At 39.5% G+C, this 22,115-nt stretch overlaps 2 protein-coding genes and 1 long non-coding RNA gene across 3 annotated transcripts in view; all 3 read left to right on the top strand.

Annotated features, from left to right (window-relative positions):
* The window catches only part of LOC149978871 (uncharacterized), a 277,954-nt gene that overhangs the window by 125,166 nt on the left and 130,673 nt on the right, over positions 1–22,115 (top strand). The gene's annotated exons all lie outside the window — the stretch shown is intronic.
* LOC149978874 (uncharacterized) lies at positions 6,216–10,076 on the top strand. The gene is made up of 2 exons (XM_090196116.1): positions 6,216–7,418; positions 8,922–10,076. Exons 1-2 carry the CDS (start codon positions 7,112–7,114, stop codon positions 9,806–9,808), a joined length of 1,194 nt encoding a protein of 397 aa, XP_090052242.1. The 5' UTR covers positions 6,216–7,111; the 3' UTR covers positions 9,809–10,076.
* On the top strand, positions 18,314–21,366 carry LOC118938262 (uncharacterized). The gene is made up of 2 exons (XM_036940707.2): positions 18,314–18,916; positions 20,334–21,366. Exons 1-2 carry the CDS (start codon positions 18,571–18,573, stop codon positions 20,933–20,935), a joined length of 948 nt encoding a protein of 315 aa, XP_036796602.2. The 5' UTR covers positions 18,314–18,570; the 3' UTR covers positions 20,936–21,366.

Below are 22,115 nucleotides of genomic sequence, written 5' to 3'. Positions count from 1 at the left end.
CGAGCAAAGCCGGCTCGTTCCAGCCACTGGAGGCAGCAAGAGTGCGAAACTCAATAGAGTAGTCTGTTATGGATCGATTACCTTGACATAGGGAAGACAGGGCCCTGGAAGCCTCCTCCCCAAAAACAGATCGATCAAAAACCCGTATCATCTCCTCCTTAAAGTCCTGATACTGGTTAGTACACTCAGCCCTTGCCTCCCAGATTGCCGTGCCCCACTCACGAGCCCGTCCAATAAGGAGAGATATGACGTAGGCGACACGAGCAGTGCTCCTGGAGTAAGTGTTGGGCTGGAGAGAAAACACAATATCACACTGGGTGAGGAACGAGCGGCATTCAGTGGGCTCCCCAGAGTAACACGGCGGGTTATTGATTCTGGGCTCCGGAGATTCGAAAGCCCTGGAAGTGGCCGGTGGATCGAGGCGGAGATGGTGAACCTGTTCTGTGAGGTTGGAGACTTGGGTGGCCAGGGTCTCAACGGCATGTCGAGCAGCAGACAATTCCTGCTCGTGTCTGCCTAGCATCGCTCCCTGGATCTCGACGGCTGAGTAGAGAGGATCCGAAGTCGCTGGGTCCATTCTTGGTCGGATTCTTCTGTTACGGTACGTGAATGAGGACCCAAAAGCGAATTAACTTAAACAGAGCTTCTTTAATAACCAAACATAGGTAGGCTCAGATGGACCGGCAGATTCCGACAGGACAAGGTTACAGCAAACATGACGATAGTCTGGTTCAGGCATGAAACACAACAAACAAGAATCCGACAAGGACAGGAGCAGGAACAGAGAGAGATATAGAGACCTAATCAGAGGGAAAAAGGGAACAGGTGGGAAAAGGGGTGACGAGGTAGTTAGGAGGAGACAAGGCACAGCTGGGGAAAAGAGGGGGAGAAAAGGTAACCTAACAACGACCAGCAGAGGGAGACAGGGTGAAGAGAAACAGGAACAGGACACAACATGACAATACATGACACTAACACCTGGATATGTTTATTTTTGAACCATTCTATTGTAGATTTTGCTTTATGTTTTGGATCATTGTCTTGTTGGAAGACAAATCTCCGTCCCAGTCTCAGGTCTTTTGCAGACTCCATCAGGTTTTCTTCCAGAATGGTCCTGTATTTGGCTCCATCCATCTTCCCATCAATTTTAACCATCTTCCCTGTCCCTGCTGAAGAAAAGCAGGCCCAAACCATGATGCTGCCACCACCATGTTTGACAGTGGGGATGGTGTGTTCAGCTGTGTTGCTTTTACGCCAAACATAACGTTTTGCATTGTTGCCAAAAAGTTCCATTTTGGTTTCATCTGACCAGAGCACCTTCTTCCACATGTTTGGTGTGTCTCCCAGGTGGCTTGTGGCAAACTTTAAACAACACTTTTTATGGATATCTTTAAGAAATGGCTTTCTTCTTGCCACTCTTCCATAAAGGCCAGATTTGTGCAATACATGACTGATTGTTGTCCTATGGACAGAGTCTCCCACCTCAGCTGTAGATCTCTGCAGTTCATCCAGAGTGATCATGGGCCTCTTGGCTGCATCTCTGATCAGTCTTCTCCTTGTATGAGCTGAAAGTTTAGAGGGACGGCCAGGTCTTGGTAGATTTGCAGTGGTCTGATACTCCTTCCATTTCAATATTATCGCTTGCACAGTGCTCCTTGGGATGTTTAAAGCTTGGGAAATATTTTTGTATCCAAATCCGGCTTTAAACACAACAGTATCTCGGACCTGTCTGGTGTGTTCCTTGTTCTTCATGATGCTCTCTGCGCTTTTAACGGACCTCTGAGACTATCACAGTGCAGGTGCATTTATACGGAGACTTGATTACACACAGGTGGATTGTATTTATCATCATTAGTCATTTAGGTCAACATTGGATCATTCAGAGATCCTCACTGAACTTCTGGAGAGAGTTTGCTGCACTGAAAGTAAAGGGGCTGAATAATTTTGCACGCCCAATTTTTCAGTTTTTGATTTGTTAAAAAAGTTTGAAATATCCAATAAATGTCGTTCCACTTCATGATTGTGTCCCACTTGTTGTTGATTCTTCACAAAAAAATACAGTTTTAGATCTTTATGTTTGAAGCCTGAAATGTGGCAAAAGGTAGCAAAGTTCAAGGGGGCCGAATACTTTCGCAAGACACTGTAGTGAGGGGTGTGTCATAATGATTAAGTTAATGAAAATTAATTAGTGAAACTGTTAAAAATAGTATATGATATATTAAATATTTTACGCTATTGTTATCATATAGAAACATCATGGAATATTGTACATCATATTAGCATCAACATACATTATTGTTTCATTCAATTTCACATAATAAGGATATTTCATATTTTCAAGTTCAATTTCTCGCCCTCTTTGGCTGTATAACAGTTCATTTCCTCTCAGGCACACACATTTGGTCTTTGATATTATGAAGGTAATTTGTGTAGAATGTACTTTTCTCCACATCTCTTTACATTGCTTATGCATATTTGGTGGCCTGACTGCGTCCAGACTATGTCAAAGGCCCATCCTGTTAGATCTGAACCTAATGGAGCTTAGAGTAATCGGATGACAGAAATCATATTTAGGTGCCAGGTGTAACTCAGGCCAAAGATGCTCCATATCCATTAGTGTTTTATATAATATGACTAAATATATTTATTTCTGTGTTGCAGGGGCAGTCAAGAAATGGAACGGCAAGGCTGCAGAGCTGTGGGAGACCACCTCAAGCCCCTGGTAGAGCCGGGGTGATGTTTACCACTGCACACGCCTTCAGCAGGTGGGATTGATCTGTTTGATCCATTTGTTAGTTTCAGTTTTCAGTAGCTGAATCTATTAACATAAAAAATAATAATAGTTCTAAGAACCCTCTATTCTGTTGCAAAGTGATACTAAACTTACATACAATGCACTATTTCGACATAGTGTAAGATAAACTGACTTTATTCGGTTTTTCATACTAACATGGACCAAGATACAGTGGAGAGAACAAGTATTTGATACGCTGCCGATTTTGCAGGTTTTCCTACTTACAAAGCATGTAGAGGTCTGTCATTTTTATCATAGGTACACTTTAACTGTGATAGACGGAATCTAAAACAAAAAATCACATTGTATGATTTTTAAGTAATTAATTTGCACTTTATTGCATGACATAAGTATTTGATCACCTACCAACCAGTAAGAATTCCGTCTCTCACAGACCTGTTAGTTTTTCTTTAAGAAGCCTTCGACTCTGTCAATCACCGTATTCTTATCGGCAGACTCAATAGCCTTGGTTTTTCTAATGACTGCCTCTCCTGGTTCACCAACTACTTTGCAGACAGAGTTCAGTGTGTCAAATCGGAGGGCCTGTTGTCCGGACCTCTGGCAGTCTCTATGGGGGTACCACAGGGTTAAATTCTCGGGCAGACTCTTTTCTCTGTATATATCAATGATGTCGCTCTTGCAACGGGCGATTCCCTGATCCACCTCTACGCAGACGACACCATTTTGTATACTTCTGGCCCTTCCTTGGACATTGTGCTAACTAACCTCCAAAAGAGCTTCAATGCCATACAACACTCCTTCCGTGGCCTCCAACTGCTCTTAAACGCTAGTAAAACCAAATGGATGCTTTTCAACCGTTCGCTGCCCGCACCCGCCCGCCCGACTAGCATCACCACCCTGGACGGTTCAGACCTAGAATATGTGGACAACTATAAATACCTAGGTGTCTGGCTAGACTGTAAACTCTCCTTCCAGACTCATAGTAAACATATCCAATCCAAAATCAAATCTAGAATCAGCTTTCTATTTCGCAACAAAGCTTCCTTCACTCACGCCGCCAAACTTACCCTAATAAAACTGACTATCCTACCGATCCTCGTCTTCGGCGATGTCATCTACAAAATAGCTTCCAACACTCTACTCAGCAAACTGGATGCAGTCTATCACAGTGCCACCCGTTTTGTTACCAAATCACCTTATACCACCCACCACTGTGACTTGTATGCTCTAGTCGGCTGGCCCTCGCTACATACTCGTCGCCAGACCCACTGGCTCTAGATCATCTATAAGTTTATGCTAGGTAAAGCTCCGCCTTATCTCAGTTCACTGGTCACGATAACAACACCCACCCATAGCACACGTTCCAGCATTCACCATTCAGGACTGTTTCGGTTTTCGTTTCCATTCACTTTGTTATTTTTGTATTGAGTCGTGTTCAGTTATTATTAAAGTATCATGGAAACTTACCACGCTGCGTATTGGTCCAATCCTTGCTACTCCTCCTCAGAAGAGGAAGAGGAAAGCCGTTACAGAATTATTAAAGAGATGCTTTACATTGAAATACAGATAGAGATGCAGTAGTCCCAGAGTTAATGATCCAAGGTCAGTTTTGCATTTCACCTCCTGATTGATGACTAACAATGTCAGAATAAAAAAGAAAAACACAAGGCTTAAACATGCTCTCTCTCTCCATATGTCTCTCGTCTGCAGATGTTTTGATGTGAGAGGATGCCAAGCCCCAGTCCCATCATCGCCACCTCACCCGCTTTTAAGATGACCTTTGGGCCGATGAGAGACACTGAACTGAGAGAATATTTAGGTAGCACTGTGATTCATCAATCATGTGCTGCCTTCCCTGCTCCTATGTTCTTACCTCTTTCCCCTTCTGTCTTTTACACCTCTCTCGCCACCTCCTCTTTTTTTTATAATGCACGACATCTGTGCGTTGAAGTACAGATTGAACTTGTATTTATAACATTTTTTTAATGAGCTTTTCAATAAAGCTTTCACATTCTCTACTGGTTGAAATGAAGTGTAATGTGATGAAATACTTCACCTGTCCTGTGTTTATCAGATCAATGCAGATTAAGGAAATTAGATATTGAGATGAACTGGTGTTAAGAGTATTTACATGATGCATAGGAAATGTAGTGTACTGTTTTTTTAAATTATATTTCTGTATATATGAATTAACTAGTTAAATCATGTTTCTAGTCTATTAGTTACAATGTGTAACCATTGATGTCCCAGGACCAAGATTGGTAAACACTGTTGAAGTGTATAATTGTAATACATACATGCAGAGACTGGAATTTGATAGTCCTGGTATTGGATATGACTGAAAAGAAATCTCAAAGACATTCATACCTAAACTGCACCTTTATTTGCCAAGGTAGAGTACATGATCAGATAATATATTAAATGTACAGGCTACAATGTGGGGATCTCATGCATGGTAATAACTACATGTATTTATGACTTGCATCCTTGGCACAACATGATATTATATTCTACTCAATCCATAGGCTTCATTAATGTCATTCAGGCTGTTTTGAAGTTTATACAACTGGCTATGATAGCTGAGGTTCATAGCTAGGTTCTGAACTAAAATGTATACCAAATGTTTGGGTCCATGCACAGTTCGGCTAGATAGCTAGCTACACATCCATAGGCATACAGGGATTTTAATCATCCACTACACAATAAGCAAGAACATAGTATTGTGAATTTTTCAGTACATATGTGGCAATTATTTATTTCAGAAGGAGCCAGCAAAACTAGTGCTCTATGTGCTCTAGGTCATTGGACACCATTAGACATACACGTGGTTATTCTTGTAACTGTTATGTCCAACTATGGTTACACCTCTTGGGTATTTTCCAGAACAGGGGTTCCCCTTTCAGTGGAGTCAGCAGGATGTCATGTATTGGTTATTCTTGTCGAGCGTTAAGGTCGGTTGCTATGGTCCTACATGCATGAAACTATTTATGTGAGACTACAGGTTCCATGTCCTAATATGAAGGCAGTAGGAGGACGGTGGCTAAATGCCAGAGGTGATGAGCCAATAAGAGGAGTTACTATGAGTGTGACGTAAGAAGGACAAATGTAGAAAACATGTGTGCTGGAAGGCAGTTGTCCGGCTCGGCTTTTATTATGAAGTAATAAAAAGTATATTTGAACTCACATGTTCCGGTATTTGTGATTTGTGAATGAACTTTATGATTTAAAAAAATGCATAATTGTTTGTCTCTAAATGAACTAAGATGCTATGGAACGGTTGACGAATTATACTATAGCTGAGATCCCAATACCCATGTAAACATAGCTTACTGACAGATCTATAAGGTCAGATCCCATGTAGACATAGCTTACTGACAGATCAATGAGGTCAGATCCCAATACCCATGTAAACACAGCTTACTGACAGATCAATGAGGTAAGATCCCAATACCCATGTAGACATAGCTTACTGACAGATCAATGAGGTCAGATCCCAATACCCATGTAAACACAGCTTACTGACAGATCAATGAGGTAAGATCCCAATACCCATGTAAACATAGCTTACTGACAGATCAATGAGGTCAGATCCCAATACCCATGTATTGCGAACAGGTCGATTGTAGCGGTAGTTGTTTCGATGGTGACGTACTTTACAGTTATTTCGACCGCGGTGGTTATTGGAGTCGTGGTTTCCTGGAAGAAACCGTTGTTGTGCATCATCTTTCAATGCTCCAATACCTGATAATGTACCAAACCTGTATTTGCTATTTGGGAATTAAACTGTAATTAACCTGAAAGCGTTGCTTCATAGTAGAAACATCTGTTGGGTTGGTAGAATGTGGAAAGACCCACCTCATTTGGTTAATATTCCCTGTAGTAGAAACATCTGTTGGGTTGGTAGAATGTAGAAGTAGTTTTTAAATTAATATTTATTACAAATCTGCAGTTGTCTGACCATTGTATTATTATTTAATGAAAGAAATGTACAAATTATTTTTTGGGGTCTGGAAATAAAATAAACATTTATCTGCGTTAACCACTCCAGTCAACAGATGGCGATGTGCGTCTTTCAGGCGACGCGATTAGCGTGACGTATAATTTAGTGGACGGGACGCTTCTTCAATAACATCTAGTCAGCCACCGCGGTAATTTCCTAGCCGAAACATTCAAGCTGTTTAGACTGCCTCGGTGCATATTTGCCTCTGTATTTTAAACATCATTCTGTCATATAACTAATTTCCCCATTTAATGTCATATTTCCGTTTAGTCGGGTAACGGTAACTGGCTTGATAAATTAGCCTATCACTAGGTTAGTCGCTAACTAGCAAGGTTAGCTGGCTACCACCTCCTACCATGAGCTCACCAATCTACTGCCCTCCTGCTAAAGAAGAGGAGGTCTGCTGGACGGAGAAAGAGGGTCTGTGGCTGAACATTGTCGTGAAAGAGGAGGATATCACAGTAAAACAAGAAGTAGAGGGTGAGGCTGTTACAGTGAAAGAAGAAGAGAAAGACGCGTTCAAAGTGAAAGAGGAGGAGGATGTTACAATAAAAGAGGAGGATGCAGTTTTTGGAGTGAAGGAGGGAGAGATAACTGTCACATTGAAGGAGGAGAAGGAAGAACATGAGCAGGAGGAGGAGACAGGCGATCTGATTAAAACCAGTAAGTACTGTCTTAAAAACAGGAGCACAAACTATTGTTTAACTGATGCATGGTTTTAAAGCAGCATTCTACTGAATGTTTATGCTTGAATATGTTATTATTTAATGTAGGAATTGATAACTACACTGTAAGATGTGTATACCACCAAAGAGCGGGTCACCAACAAAACCTTAACAATGGATTAGAAAATTCACAACTTTAATGTCACTCAGAATTGACAAACAAGTTATAAATGATAGGTGATGTATGTTGCTATAGTAACCCGTGGGGGTGATGTGTGTTGCTATAGTAACCCGTGGGGGTGATGTGTGTTGCTATAGTAACCCGTGGGGGAAGTGAACACCCAGACAGTGAACATCTTTGAAAACAAAACCAGGAATGAACTTCTTCGTTACCCAGAAAGAATTTGAGGTTGAGATTTAAAATAGCTGCATTGGCCCTTTAAAATAAGATACATACTGCTTCTTATGTGTTTTATTTATCCAACATAACTACCTTACTGTGATAGCTTTCAATTAAAATAGTCAACAAGAAACAAAAATAATTATAATAACTTTGACTACATACACACTTCTAGCTAGCTAACCACCGATTTGTATTACAATTCATGTAAGTTAAATTAGGTTATGAGAGTTTTATTATAACATTTGAATATACAACCTTTAACCTCTGAAATATAGCTAACGGGTTTGCTAATGTTGCTAGTTTAACGTAGTTGCTAAATGTTGATAGAACTGCCTAGTAACCAAAAAGGAAAGAAATTGTAAGTGTTAGATAATACATATCACGAAAACAGCTGAATGTTGTCAAGCTATAGATAGATAATAGAGCTCAGTCTATTAACATGACATTACATATTATTATAGAGCTCTGCTCAGCCTATAAACATGACAATATATATTATTATAGAGCTCTGTTCAGCCTAAACATGACATTATCTATTATTATAGAGCTCTGGTCAGCCTATAAACATGACATTATCTATTATTTTAGAGCTCTGATCAGCCTATAAACACGACATTATCTATTATTCTAGAATTCTGCTCAGCATAAAATACGACATTATGTAGCCTGGCAGGTAGGAGCATTGGGCCAGTAACCGAAAGGTTGCTGGATCAAATCCCCGAGCTGACAAGGTAAAAAGCTGTCATTCTGCCCCTGAGCAAGGCACTGTTCCCCGGGCGCCGATGACATGGATGTCGATTCAGAGGGGTTGGGTTAAATGCGGGACACACATTTCACTTGAATCCATTCAGTTGTACAACTGACTAGGTATCCCCCTTTCCCTATTTTAGAGCTCTGCTCAGCCTATAAACATGATAGAATTTTTGATTTTATGTTCTACATTATTATTATTGGTTTTTATTAAATTATGGAATGTTCTGAAAACTGACTTCAGGTTTTTGAGGAATCTAGCTTCACAGGAAGGCAGTTTTATTTTATGGAGGTTTAATTCAGTTCTCTGTTTAGTATTTAACTAAATACTCTGTTTGTATTTGGTAGGAGAGGGACCAGACTCTCACTCTGACAGCGGGGAGAGTCCTGCAGGGAAATCGGACCCAGAGACGCCCAAACCACCGAGACAACACCGCTGTTCCCAGTGTGGAAAGAGTTTTAAGTGGTTAAGGAACCTCAAAGCACATGAGAGAACGCATACAGGAGAAAACCCTTACGATTGCTCCCACTGTGGAAAGAGTTTTACCAAGTTAGGGAACCTAAAAGAGCATGAGAGGACACACACAAGAGAAAAGCGTTTCCAATGTTCCCAGTGTGGAAAGAGGTTTACCCAGTTACGGTACCTGAAACAACATGAAGAAATACACACAGAAGATAGGAAGACCTACCACTGCTCTCAGTGTGGAAAGATATTTACTGGGTTAGGGAACCTGAAAATACATATGAGAATACACTCTGGAGAGAAGCCTTACCACTGTTCCCACTGTGTAAAGAGTTTTACTCAGTTAGGGAGCCTGAAAACACATGAGAGGGGACACACTGGAGAGAAGCCTTATCACTGTTCCCACTGTGAAAGGAATTTTAGGTGGTATGCGAGCCTGAAGGAGCATGAGAGAATACACACAGGAGAAAAGCCTTACCAATGTTCCCGGTGTGAAAAGAGTTTTACCCATCGAGGGAGCCTGAAAGTGCATGAGAGAATACACTCAGGAGAAAAGCCTTACCAATGTTCCCAGTGTGAAAAGAGTTTTACCCGGTTAGGGAGCTTGAAAAGGCATGAGAGAAAACACACTGGAGAAAAGCCTTTCCAACATACTAATACACAGGAGGAGAAGACATACCACTGCTCTCATTGTGAAAAGACATTTTCCCAGTCAAAGGATCTGAAATCACACGAGAGAATAGAGAGGCTGTGTTCTGACTTATGTTTTTGATTGAGAAATTGTGTTTTTGTTCATGCTACATTAAATCATATTGTATGAATGAAATCATACTGAAAAATAGGTCTACGTTTTCTTTTCCAGCTCAAAACATGATCATGTCGAAAGTCAGATTATAAGAGCTAACAAAAATATATGATGTTTTAATTATGAACTTAAGATTGATTGAATGCAAGTGTAAACCCTGAAATGTTGTTCACTATATAGTTGGGATTTTTCAAACATGTTAATTATTAAATAGATTGATATTAGTATTTATTCATTAAGATTGTCATTGTAAATGTGTATTGGTTCTCAATTGACATATCTGATTAAATAAAGGTGAAATAAAGGGAAGTCTATTTGATTCTAAGTTCAGAAATATAAACTATTTTTAAGATGCTGCATAGTGATTCTCCAAACTCACTTCAAAAAGGGAGACTTGAGGATGGGACCTGTTTGTGACCTCACTGCTATTTCCAATCTGAGTGTTCCATTCAATCCTTTCCTCTATTTACAATCTAATAGTGTTCCATTCAATCCTTTCCTCTATTTAGAATCTAATAGTGTTCCATTCCATCCTTTCCTCTGTTTAGAATCTAATAGTGTCCATTCCATCCTTTCCTCTATATAGAATCGAACTATTCATTCCATCCTTTCCTCTATTTAGAATCTAATAGTGTCCATTCCATCCTTTCCTCTATATAGAATCGAACTATTCATTCCATCCTTTCCTCTATTTAGAATCTAATAGAGTCCATTCCATCCTTTCCTCTATTTAGAATCTAATAGTGTTCCATTCCATCCTTTCCTCTATATAGAATCGAACTATTCATTCCATCCTTTCCTCTATTTAGAATCTAATAGTGTTCCATTCCATCCTTTCCTCTATATAGAATCGAACTATTCATTCCATCCTTTCCTCTATTTAGAATCTAATAGTGTCCACTCCATTCTTTCCTCTATTTAGAATGTAACAGTGTTGCTTTCCTCTATATAGAATCTAATTGTATCCATTCCATGTTTTCCTCTATTTATAATCTAATAGTGTTCCATTCCATCCTTTCCTCTATATAGAATATAATTGTATCCATTCCACCCTTTCCTCTATTTAGAATCTAATAGTGTCCACTCCATTCTTTCCTCTATTTAGAATGTAACAGTGTTGCTTTCCTCTATATAGAATCTAATAGTGTCCATTCCATCCTTTCCTCTATATTACATCTAAAAGTGTCCATTCCATCCTTTACTCTATTTAGAATCTATTATTGTCCATTCCATCCTTTCATCTATATAGAATCTAATAGTGTCCTTTCCATCCTTTCCTCTATATTACATCTAAAAGCGTCCATTCCATCCTTTACTCTATTTAGAATCTATTATTGTCCATTCCATCGTTTCCTCTATATAGAATCGAATTGTATCCATTGCATCTTTTCCTCTATTTATAATCTAATAGTGTCCATTCCATCCTTTCCTCTATTTAGAATCTAATAGTGTTCCATTCCATCCTTTCCTATATTTATAATCTAATAGTATCCTTCCATCCTTTCCTCTATTTAGAATCTAATTGTGTCCTTTCCATACTTTCCTCTATTTAGAATCTAATAGTGTTCCATTCCATCCGTTCCTCTATAAAGAATCTAATAGATTTCCATTCCATCCTTTCTTCTATATAGAATCGAATAGTGTCCATTCCATCTTTTCCTCTATATAGAATCTAATAGTGTCCATTCCATCCTTTACTCTATTTGGAATCTAATAGTCCATTCCATCTTTTCCTCTATTTAGAATCTAATAGTGTTCCATTCCTTTATTTAAGCCACTGTAACAGTTGTGTTTAATCATGTTGACTGGCAAAGGAGACGTTACAGCATGCCTGCCAACTGTTTATAAAGTCAAAAGCTTGATATGTCGAATGTAACCAGGTTTGTGCAGATTGCTTTCAGAGGTATGCTGTACCCAGAGTAATGGAGGACGCTATATGTTTTGTTTAGTGCCCGGAATTATTATAGATAATCAAGGAGCAGGTGGGGATTTGAACTTTTAGTCCGGTTTTATTGTACAATCTTTTCCCTAGAAGTAAATTGAATATTTTCCTTATATCATCAAAAGTAGATCCATAAAATTAGCACATTTCCAGCAATTTGCATGGGTTTTTTGGCAAAGTGTTTTTTTACCAGGAGACTAAACTTTCGCAAAAGGAGCATGTGTTGGGCAGACCGCATCAGGCGGTATCAGTTGCCGTAACAGGCGGTGAGACAGCCTGACAGGATGCTCTCAATTGTGCATCTGTAAAGGTTTGTGAGGGTTTTAGGTGCCAAGACAAATTTCTTCAGCCTCCTGGGGTTGAAGAGTCGCTGTTGCGCCTTCTTCACCACGTTTCTGTGTGGGTGGACCATTTCAGTTTGTCAGTGATGTGTACGACGAGGAACTTTAAACTTGCAACCTTCTCCACTGTGTCCCATCGATGTAGGTAGGGGGGTGCACCCTCTGCGGTTTCCTGAAGTCCACGATCATCTCCTTTGTTTTGTTGACGTTGGGCGAGAGGTTATTGTCCTTGCACCACACTCCCAGGGCCCTCACCTCGTCCCTGTGGGTTGTCTCATCATTGCTGGTAATCAGGCCTACTACTGTTGTGTCGTCTGCAAACTTGATGATTGAGGCGTGCGTGGCCACGCAGTCATGGGTGAACAGGAAGTACAGGAGGGGGCTGAGCACCCATCCTTGTGGGTATCAGCGACGTTGAGGTGTTTTTTCCTACCTTCACCACCTGGGGGTGGCCCGTCAGGAAGTCGGGCAGGGTTCAGACCCAGGGCCTCAAGCTTAATGAAGAGCTTGGAGGGTACTATGGTGTTGAATGCTGAGCTATAGTCAATGAACAGCATTCTTGCATAGGTATTCCTCTTGTCCAGATGGGATAAGGAGAGATTCAATATGTCCCTAATATGTCAAAGGGTCTGAATACTTATGTAAATAAGGTATTTCTGTTTTTTATTTGTAATAAATTTCCGATAATTTCTAAAAACCTGCTTTTGCTTTGTCATTACGCAGTATTGTGTGTAGATTGATGAGGAACATTTTCTATTTAATCCATTTTAGAATAAGGCTGTAAGGTTACAAAATGTGGAAAAAGACAAGGGGTCTGAATACTTTCCGAATGCGCTGTAAACTAAAGTATTTTATTTATTTATTAAGTACATTTAAAATTAACTTTATCTGAAAATAAAATATTTCTCTCAACTGCGTTTCCCACTCCAGTCTGACCTAGACCTAGTTTGTTCATTATATACATCTACATGATGTATTGGTACACCATGTAGGAGCGGTATAGACCGACAGTAGCTGGCTACTTATTTAGATTTAGTCTGACTTAGAGAAACTGCATTAAATGTGCTGTAGTAAAAAAAAATGTATTCGTACTAGTCAATCAACACTTTCTTGTCTTTGTATGTGTCAATATAATAGTATTATTTAATTAAATCCATTAAAAATAATCTTTGTCTGAAAATAAAATATGCGTTTCCTCTCCAGTCAGGCGATGCTGCCACCGTGACGAATAATCTAGTGGACGGTTCTTCAGAAACAGCTCGTCAACCACCTCCGTAGCTTGCTAGCCAACATAGCCGAAAGATTCAAGCTATTTAGACGCTTTTGGTGTATATTAGCTGCTGTGTTTTAGACACACTTCTGTCGTATCTACTATCTACTTATTTTTTATTAGTCAGCTATAGTAGTATCTGGCTGGTTAAATTAGCACTAGCCTAGTCGCTAATGATAGCTAGCTAACTAACGTCCCCGAACATGAGCTCCCTAAACTACACCCCTACAGTTAAAGAAGCGGAGGTCTGCTGGATAAAATCCCTGAATTCTGATTGGCTGACAGCCATGGTATATCAGGCCGTATACCATGGGTATGACAAAACATGTATTTTTACTGTTCTAATTACATTGGTAACCAGTTTATAATTGCAATAAGTCACCCCGTGTTTGTGATATATGGCCAATACACCACCGCTAAATTCTGTATCCAGGCACTCTGCGTTGCGTTGTGCATAAGAACAGTCTTTAACCATGCTCTATTGGACATATACCACACTTCCTCAGGTCTTATTGCTTAACTGTAACATGTGTATACCATCAGAGTCCCCCCCCCACACACACACACATCTGCAAAATTGTAATTATTCGCCTACCTCATGCCTTTTGCACACATTGTATATAGACTCCCCCTTTGTTTTCTACTGTGTTATTGACTTGTTAATTGTTTACTCCATGTGTAACTCTGTGTTGTCTGCTCATACTGCTATGCTTTATCTTGGCCAGGTCGCAGTTGCAAATGAGAACTTGTTCTCAACTAGCCTACCTGGTTAAATAAAGGTAAAATAAAAAAATAAACACACCACAAAATCACAACTATTTTGTCTCACAGAATGGCAAAATGAAACTTTTGACGTGTCTATTGTAGACCTTGCATGGAGTGTGTAAATACGCAAAAAGCAGATTTCTAAATCATGTTGGAGAAATACATAAAATAAGAAGCATTATTGACATGAAATGGACACGTGTTTTGGGGAGACTGAACATATTAGCAAAAGGACAAGCGTTTTGGGGAGACTGAACATATTAGCAAAAGGACAAGCGTTTTGGGGAGACTGAACATATTAGCAAAAGGACAAGCGTTTTGGGGAGACTGAACATATTAGCAAAAGTTTGTAAGTCTACAAAAAACATGGCCAAATAGCCATTTGAAGGAAAGGCTGAACTAAAGAATGATAATTTAGAAAAGATAGTAATTATTACTTTAGAGATGAAGTGGGCCACCAACAAAACATTATTAACATTGGATCAAATGCAGCCTATAACATTGACTAAAATAGTCATATATATTATTATAGAGCTCTGCTCAGCCTAAAACATGACGTTATCTATTATTATAGAGCTCTGCTCAGCCTAAAACATGACAGAATATATTATTATAGACCTCTGCTCAGCCTAAAACATGACATGATCTATTATTATAGAGCTCTGCTCAGCCTAAACATTACATTATCTATTATTATAGAGCTCTGCTCAGCCTAAAACATGACATTATCTATTATTATAGCGCTCTGCTCAGCCTAAAATATGACATTATCAATTATTATAGAGCTCCGCTCAGCCTAAACATGACCTATAAACATGACAATCTCACCGTCACCAAGTTTTTGTTTAATGATGTAATGTTGTGGAGACTGACCTCGGGTTATTGAGGTATCTGGATTAAACCTAAAAGAAAAACAGTTCTATTATGTGTAGATTTCATTCAGGTCTCTCTTTAGTATAAAACCAATTACTCTGTCTTTGGCAGAAGAGAGACCAGACTCTCACTCTGACAGCAGAAAGAGTCCTTCAGAGGAACCAGACACAGAGATGCCCAAACCAGCGAGACAACACCACTGCTCCTACTGTGGAAATAGTTTTACCCGATTACTACATCTGAAAGCACATGAGAGAATACATACAGGAGAAAAGCCCTTCCACTGTTCCCAGTGTAAAAAGAGGTTTAGGTGGTTAACGAGTCTGAAAAAGCATGAGAGGGGACACACACAAGAAAAGCTCTACCAATGCTCCTTGTGTGGAAAGAGTTTTACCAAGTTAGGGGGCCTGACACACACAGGAGGGGATAAAACCTACCACTGATCCCTGTGTGGAAAGAGATTTAACCGGTTAAGGCATCATAATAAGCATGAAATAATACATACACAGGGGGAGAAGACATACCACTGCTCTCATTGTGGAAAGACATTTTCCCACTCAGAGGATCTGACATCACATGAGAGAATAGAGAGACTGTGTTCTGACTTGTGTTTTTGACTGAGAATGAGTGTTTTTGTTTGTCACATTAAATCATATTGTTTAAATGAAATCAGACATGAAAATCTGACCAAAACAACAGGCATTTTTCTGTTTATTCATCTTGATCTAAAATCACATTAAATATTTTAACATGTGTATTTCGTTTTCATTATTATCTTTGATTGGTTGTATACAAGTATAAACCCTCTGATGTAGTTCATAATATGATTTGGATATTGCTAAATGTAAATTATTATATAAGGAAGTAAGTAGCCTTGGCTTGTCTGAGCCAGAACGGCTCATAGTAGCAGGAGCTGTTTCTGTAGTGTGAGGCAGCTTGATGTACAAGTACTTCCCCTGGACAGGACTCTAGCTCCACTACTATACTATGATGGTCTCCACACCTTGTTATTGTACTAGCTCCACTACTAGTACCACTACTATACTATGATGGTCTCCACACCTTGTTATTGTACTAGCTCCACTACTATACTATGATGGTCTCCACACCTTGTTATTGTACTAGCTCCACTACTATACTATGATGGTCTCCACACCTTGTTATTGTACTAGCTCCACTACTATACTATGATGGTCTCCACACCTTGTTATTGTACTAGCTCCACTACTAGTACCACTACTATACTATGATGGCCTCCACACCTTGTTATTGTACTAGCTCCACTACTATACTATAATGGTCTCCACACCTTGTTATTGTACTAGCTCCACTACTATACTATGATGGTCTCCACACCTTGTTATTGTACTAGTACCACTACTATACTATGATGGTCTCCACACCTTGTTATTGTACTGGCTCCACTACTAGTACCAATACTATACTATGATGGTCTCCACACCTTGTTATGGTACTAGCTCCACTACTATACTATGACGGTCTCCACACCTTGTTATTGTACTAGCTCCACTACTATACTATGATGGTCTCCACACCTTGTTATTGTACTAGCTCCACTACTGTGCTATGATGGTCTCCACACCTTGTTATTGTACTAGCTCCACTACTAGTACCACTTCTATACTATGATGGTCTCTACACCTTGTTATTGTACTAGCTCCACTAGTATACTATGATGGTCTCCACACCTTGTTATTGTACTAGCTCCACCACTAGTACCACTACTATACTATGATGGTCTCCACACCTTGTTATTGTACTACCTCCAATACTATACTGTGATGGTCTCCACACCTTGTTATTGTACTAGCTCCACTACTATACTATGATGGTCTCCACACCTTATTGTACTAGCTCCACTACTAGTGCCACTACTATACTATGATGGTCTCCACATCGTGTTATTGTCCTAGCTCCACTACTTTACTTTGATGGTCTCCACACCTTGTTATTGTACTAGCTCCACTACTATACTGTGATGGTCTCCACACCTTATTGTACTAGCTCCACTACTATACTATGATGGTCTCCACACCTTGTAATCAAATGTATCTTTATAAAGCCCTTTTTACATCAGCTGATGTCACAAAATGATATACAGAATCTCAGCCTAAAACCCCAAACAGCAATGCAGATGTAGAAGCACTGTGGCTCCTCAATTAAGGTTCCACCAGAGGTAGTTCCACCAGAGGTAGTTCTGTAGTTGTATACAGCCAGACTTCATACAACTACAGGGTTCATGTAGATTGTTGGTAGAGAGGTAGTTCTGTAGTATCTAGCCAGACCGGAAGGGTTCATGCAGATTGTTGGTAGAGAGGTAGTTCTGTAGTATCTTGCCAGACTGGAAGGGTTCATGCAGATTGTTGGTAGAGGGGTCGTTCTGTAGTATCTAGTCAGACTGGAAGGGTTCATGCAGATTGTTGTTAGAGAGGTAGTTCTGTAGTATCTAGCCAGACTAGAAGGGTTCATGTTGGTTTGATGGAGGCAGTTTTAAGGGAATTAGGCACAGTGCCTGAATTAAGAAAGTAATTTATGATTGTATGAGTCCTGTGGGAACAGGGTTCAAGGGGCAGGTAGTTGACCTCATATTATGGACCATTTCAGAGACAGATGTTGGGGTTGTCAATGAGAATGTGGTGAAACTGCAGCTGGGAGGCTCAGTATGAAGCAGGGGGGCAGGTCTGAATCAAGGGGTAGATTGTACAGTGATGTAAATGCTCTTTATTTCAGATTTGGGGATTTAAAAAATGCATGAAAAATGGTACAAATTCAATGGAGTGGGTAAAGGAGGAGTTAGCGAGTGGTTGAACTAATTTCTTTAATGCAGAACATATAATTATGGGGTTCCGGTCACCATTTGCAATGAGATTGGTAAAGTATAACTTGTGTTCAGTGCCTCTTTGTATGCAGTCTGTTGATATACCAGAGCATGGGGATGCAGTTAGCTTTGTTTTCCTCTAGCTATTCTGAAAGTCTCCAACTTTCATAGAACGTAGATCAATGTTAAACTAGGTAGCAGAGCGTTTGTTTGACTGAATTAATATGACATTGCATTAAATGCAGCGTTAGATGTAAGGTTTAAATTCTCATTTATTACACATCTTCACTAATCAATGCTTTCCTTTGGACGTATCAATATAATATTATTATTTAATAAAATACATTTTAAAAACACCCTTTTTTGTCAGGAAATAAAATAAACATTTCCTTATTCCGCGTTACCCACTCCAGTCAGCTGATGACGACGCTGCCAGTGTGACGTATAATCTAGTGGACAGGACACTTCAACAACAAAAGCGAGTCAGTCACTTCAGTAGCTTGCTAGGCGACATAGCCTAAACATTCAAGCTTTTTAGACTGTTTCAGTTTATATTTGCCTATGTTTTTTTAAACATACTTCTGTTTTATAGCTATTTGCCCCATTTATTTTCATATTTATGCTGTTAGTCAGGCAGATGTTTTACATTTGCATAGCGCTAGGCTAGTCGCTAATGCTAGCTAGCTAACATCCCCGACTATGAGCTCCCTAAACTTTTCCCCTCCTGTTAAAGAAGAAGAGGTCTTCTGGACGGAGAAAGAAGCTCTGGGGCTGAACATTGTCGTGAAAGAGGAGGAGGATGTCACAGTAAAACAAGAGGTAGAGGGTGAGGCTGTTACAGTGAAAGAAGAAGAGAAAGACGTTACAGTGAAAGAAGAGGAAGACTCGTTCAGAGTGAAAGAGGAGGAGGATGTTACAGTAAAAGAAGAGGAGAAAGAGGAGGATGCAATTGTTGGAGTGAAGGAGGGAGAGATAACTGTCACATTGAAGGAGGAGAAGGAAGAACATGAACAGGAGGAGGAGACGGGCGATCTGATTAACACCAGTAAGTACTGTCTTAAAAACAGGAGCACAAACTATTGTTGAACTGATGGGTGGTTTTAAAGCAACATTCTACTGAATGTTTATGCTTGAATATGTTATTATTTAATGTAGGAATTGATAACTACACTGTAAGATGTGTATACCACCAAAGAGCGGGTCACCAACAAAACCTTAACAATGGATTCGAAAATTCACAACTTTAATGTCACTCAGAATTGACAAACAAGATATAAATGACATGCGATGTGTGTTGCTATAGTAACCCGTGGGGGGTGATGTATGTTGCTGTAGTAACCCGTGGGGGGTGATGTGTGTTGCTATAGTAACCCGTGGGGGGTGATGTGTGTTGCTATAATAACCTGTGGGGGGAGTGAACACCCAGACAGTGGACATCTTTGAAACAAAACCAGGAAGCTACTTCATCATTACCCAGAAAGGATTTGATGTTGAGATTTTTTTTAAACGGCTGCATTGGCTCTTTAATGTAAGATGCATACGGCTTCTTATGTGTTTTATTTATCCAACATAACTACCTTACTGTGATAGCTTTCAATTAAAATAGTCAACAAGAAACAAAAATAATATTAACTACGACTACATACACCCTCCTAGCTAGCTGACCACCGATTTTTATTGCCATTCAATATAAGTTAAGTTAGGTTTTAGTTAAGTTGGTTATGAGAGATTTCAAAAAAGTAATATGTACACATTTTGTGCTACATTCTGTATATTGTAAAATTCGACTGTGACACATTTAATATACAACTTTTAACCTCTGAAATATAGCTAACGGGTTTGCTAATGTTGCTAGTTTAACTTAGTTGCTAAATGTTGATATAACTGTTTAGTAACCAAAAAGGAAAGAAATTGTAAGTGTTAGATAATACATATCACGAAAACAGCTGAATGTTGTCAAGCTATAGATAGATAATAGAGCTCAGTCTATTAACATGACATTATCTATTATTATAGAGCTCTGCTCAGCCTATAAACATGACATTATCTATTATTATAGAGCTCTGCTCAGCCTATAAGCATGACATTATCTATTATTATAGAGCTCTGCTCAGCCTATAAACATGACATTATCTATTATTATAGAGCTCTGCTCAGCCTAAAACATGACATTATCTATTATTATAGAGCTCTGTTCAGTCTATAAACATGACATTATCTAGTATTATAGAGCTCTTATTATGACATCAAGACATTCCCTGAGAAATTAAATTTGGAGCTCTACATAATTTGTTTTTAAATCTCACTGTCACCAAGTTTATTTTTAATGATGTAATGTTGTGAAAACTGACCTCAGGTTACTGAGGGATCTAGTCTAGATTAAACCTCATAGGAAGACAATTTTATTTAATGCAGGTGTCATTCAGGTCTCTCTGTTTAACTAAATAATCTGTCTTTGGCAGGAGACAGCGGGAAGAGTTCCTCAGAGGAAACAGACCCGGAAACGCCTAACCAACACCACTGCTCCCACTGTGGAAAGAGTTTTAGGTGGTTAGGGAGCCTGAAAATGCATGAGAGAATACATACAGGAGAAAAGCCCTACCACTGTTCCCACTGTGGAAAGAATTTTACTCAGTTAGGGGCCCTGGTTGGGCATGAGAGAACACACACAGGAGAGAAGCCTTATCACTGCTCCCACTGTGGAAAGAGTTTTAGGTGGTTATGGGTCCTGAAAAAGCATGAGAGAATACACACTGGAGAGAAGCCTTATCACTGTTCTCACTGTGGAAAGAGTTTTAGGTGGTTAGTGAGCCTGAAAACGCATGAGAGAATACACACAGGAGAAAAGCCTTTTCAATGTTCCCAGTGTGAAAAGAGTTTTAGGTGGTCAGGGAGTTTGAAAAAGCATGAGAGAAAACACACTGGAGAAAAGCCTTTCCAACATACTAATACACAGGAGGAGAAGACATACCACTGCTCGCATTGTGAAAAGACATTTTCCCAGTCAGAGGATCTGAAATCACACGAGAGAATAGAGAGGCTGTGTTCTGACTTATGTTTTTGACTGAGAATTTGTCCACGGCCAATATTCACAGGGCCAGGGACACCTGGAAAAAAATCAGCAGCGGACATTTCTGAACGTTTATCCAACAGACCTGTACATCCATGAATGGATCTCTATAATGTGTAACTATTTCTGATCTATGTATTGTTTAATTGTACTATGTTCGGTTTATTTATCTGTGGTTTTATTTCAACAGATTTTACTGATGCTATTAGATTGCTGGGTGGGGGGGGGGGGGGGGTTATATATGCAGTGCCTTCAGAAAGTATTCACGCCCCTTGACCTGCCCCACATTTTGTTGTGTTACAGCCTGAATTGAAATTGGATTCAATACCCCATAATGTCAAAGTGGAATTACGTTTTTGGAAATGTTTACAAATGTCATTAAAAGCCTAATTAAGTTCAGGAGTAAAGATTTTGCTTAAAAAGTCACATGATAAGTTGCATGGACTCACTCTGTGTGCAATAATAGTGTTTACTATGATTTCTGAATGCATACCTCATCTCTACCCCATACATACAATTATCTGTAATGCCCCTCAATCGAGCAGTGAATTTCAAACACAGATTCAACCACTAAGACCATGGAGGTTTTTCAACGCCTCGCAAAGTAGGGCACCAATTGGTAGATAGGAAGAAAGAAAAAAAAAGCAGACATTGAACATCCCTTTGAGCATTGTGGAGTTATTAATTACACTTTGGATGGTGTATCAATACACCCAGTCACTACAAAGATACAGGCATCCTTCCTAACTCAGTTTCTGGAGACGAAGGAAACCGCTCAGGGATTTCACCATGAGGCCAATGGTGACTTTAAAATAGTTAGTGTTTAATGGTTGTGACAGGAGAAAACTGAGGATGGATCAACAACATTGTAGTTACTCCACAATACTAACCTAAATGACAGAGTGAAAAGAAGGACGCCTGTACAGAAGAAAAAAATAAATTCCCAATCATGCATCCTGTTTGCAATGAGGCACTAAAGTAAAACTGCAACACACATTCCCAGTCAGAGGACCTGAAATCACATGAGAGAATAGAGAGGCTGTTGGCACTAAAGTAATACTGCAAAAAGAATCGGCAAAGAAATTAACTTTATATCCTGAATACAAAGCATTATGTTTGGGGCAAATCCAACACATCACTGACTACCACTCTTCATATTTTCAAGCATGGTGGA

Source organism: Oncorhynchus mykiss, chromosome 13 (genome assembly GCF_057628025.1).
Source record: "Oncorhynchus mykiss isolate SJ-2025 chromosome 13, ASM5762802v1, whole genome shotgun sequence".
NCBI classification, from domain to species: domain Eukaryota; kingdom Metazoa; phylum Chordata; class Actinopteri; order Salmoniformes; family Salmonidae; genus Oncorhynchus; species Oncorhynchus mykiss.
Note: the sequence above shows the minus strand (reverse complement) of the source record. Positions and strands in the feature narration are given on the sequence as shown.

Excerpts from the sequence above, each read along its gene's own strand:
- LOC118938262 (XM_036940707.2), top strand. The coding sequence starts at position 18,571 with ATGAGCTCCCTAAACTTTTCCCCTCCTGTTAAAGAAGAAGAGGTCTTC. Across the intron at positions 18,917-20,333 it reads GGGCGATCTGATTAACACCA|GAGACAGCGGGAAGAGTTCC; the intron begins GTAAGTACTGTC and ends TGTCTTTGGCAG.
- LOC149978874 (XM_090196116.1), top strand. The coding sequence starts at position 7,112 with ATGAGCTCACCAATCTACTGCCCTCCTGCTAAAGAAGAGGAGGTCTGC. Across the intron at positions 7,419-8,921 it reads AGGCGATCTGATTAAAACCA|GAGAGGGACCAGACTCTCAC; the intron begins GTAAGTACTGTC and ends TGTATTTGGTAG.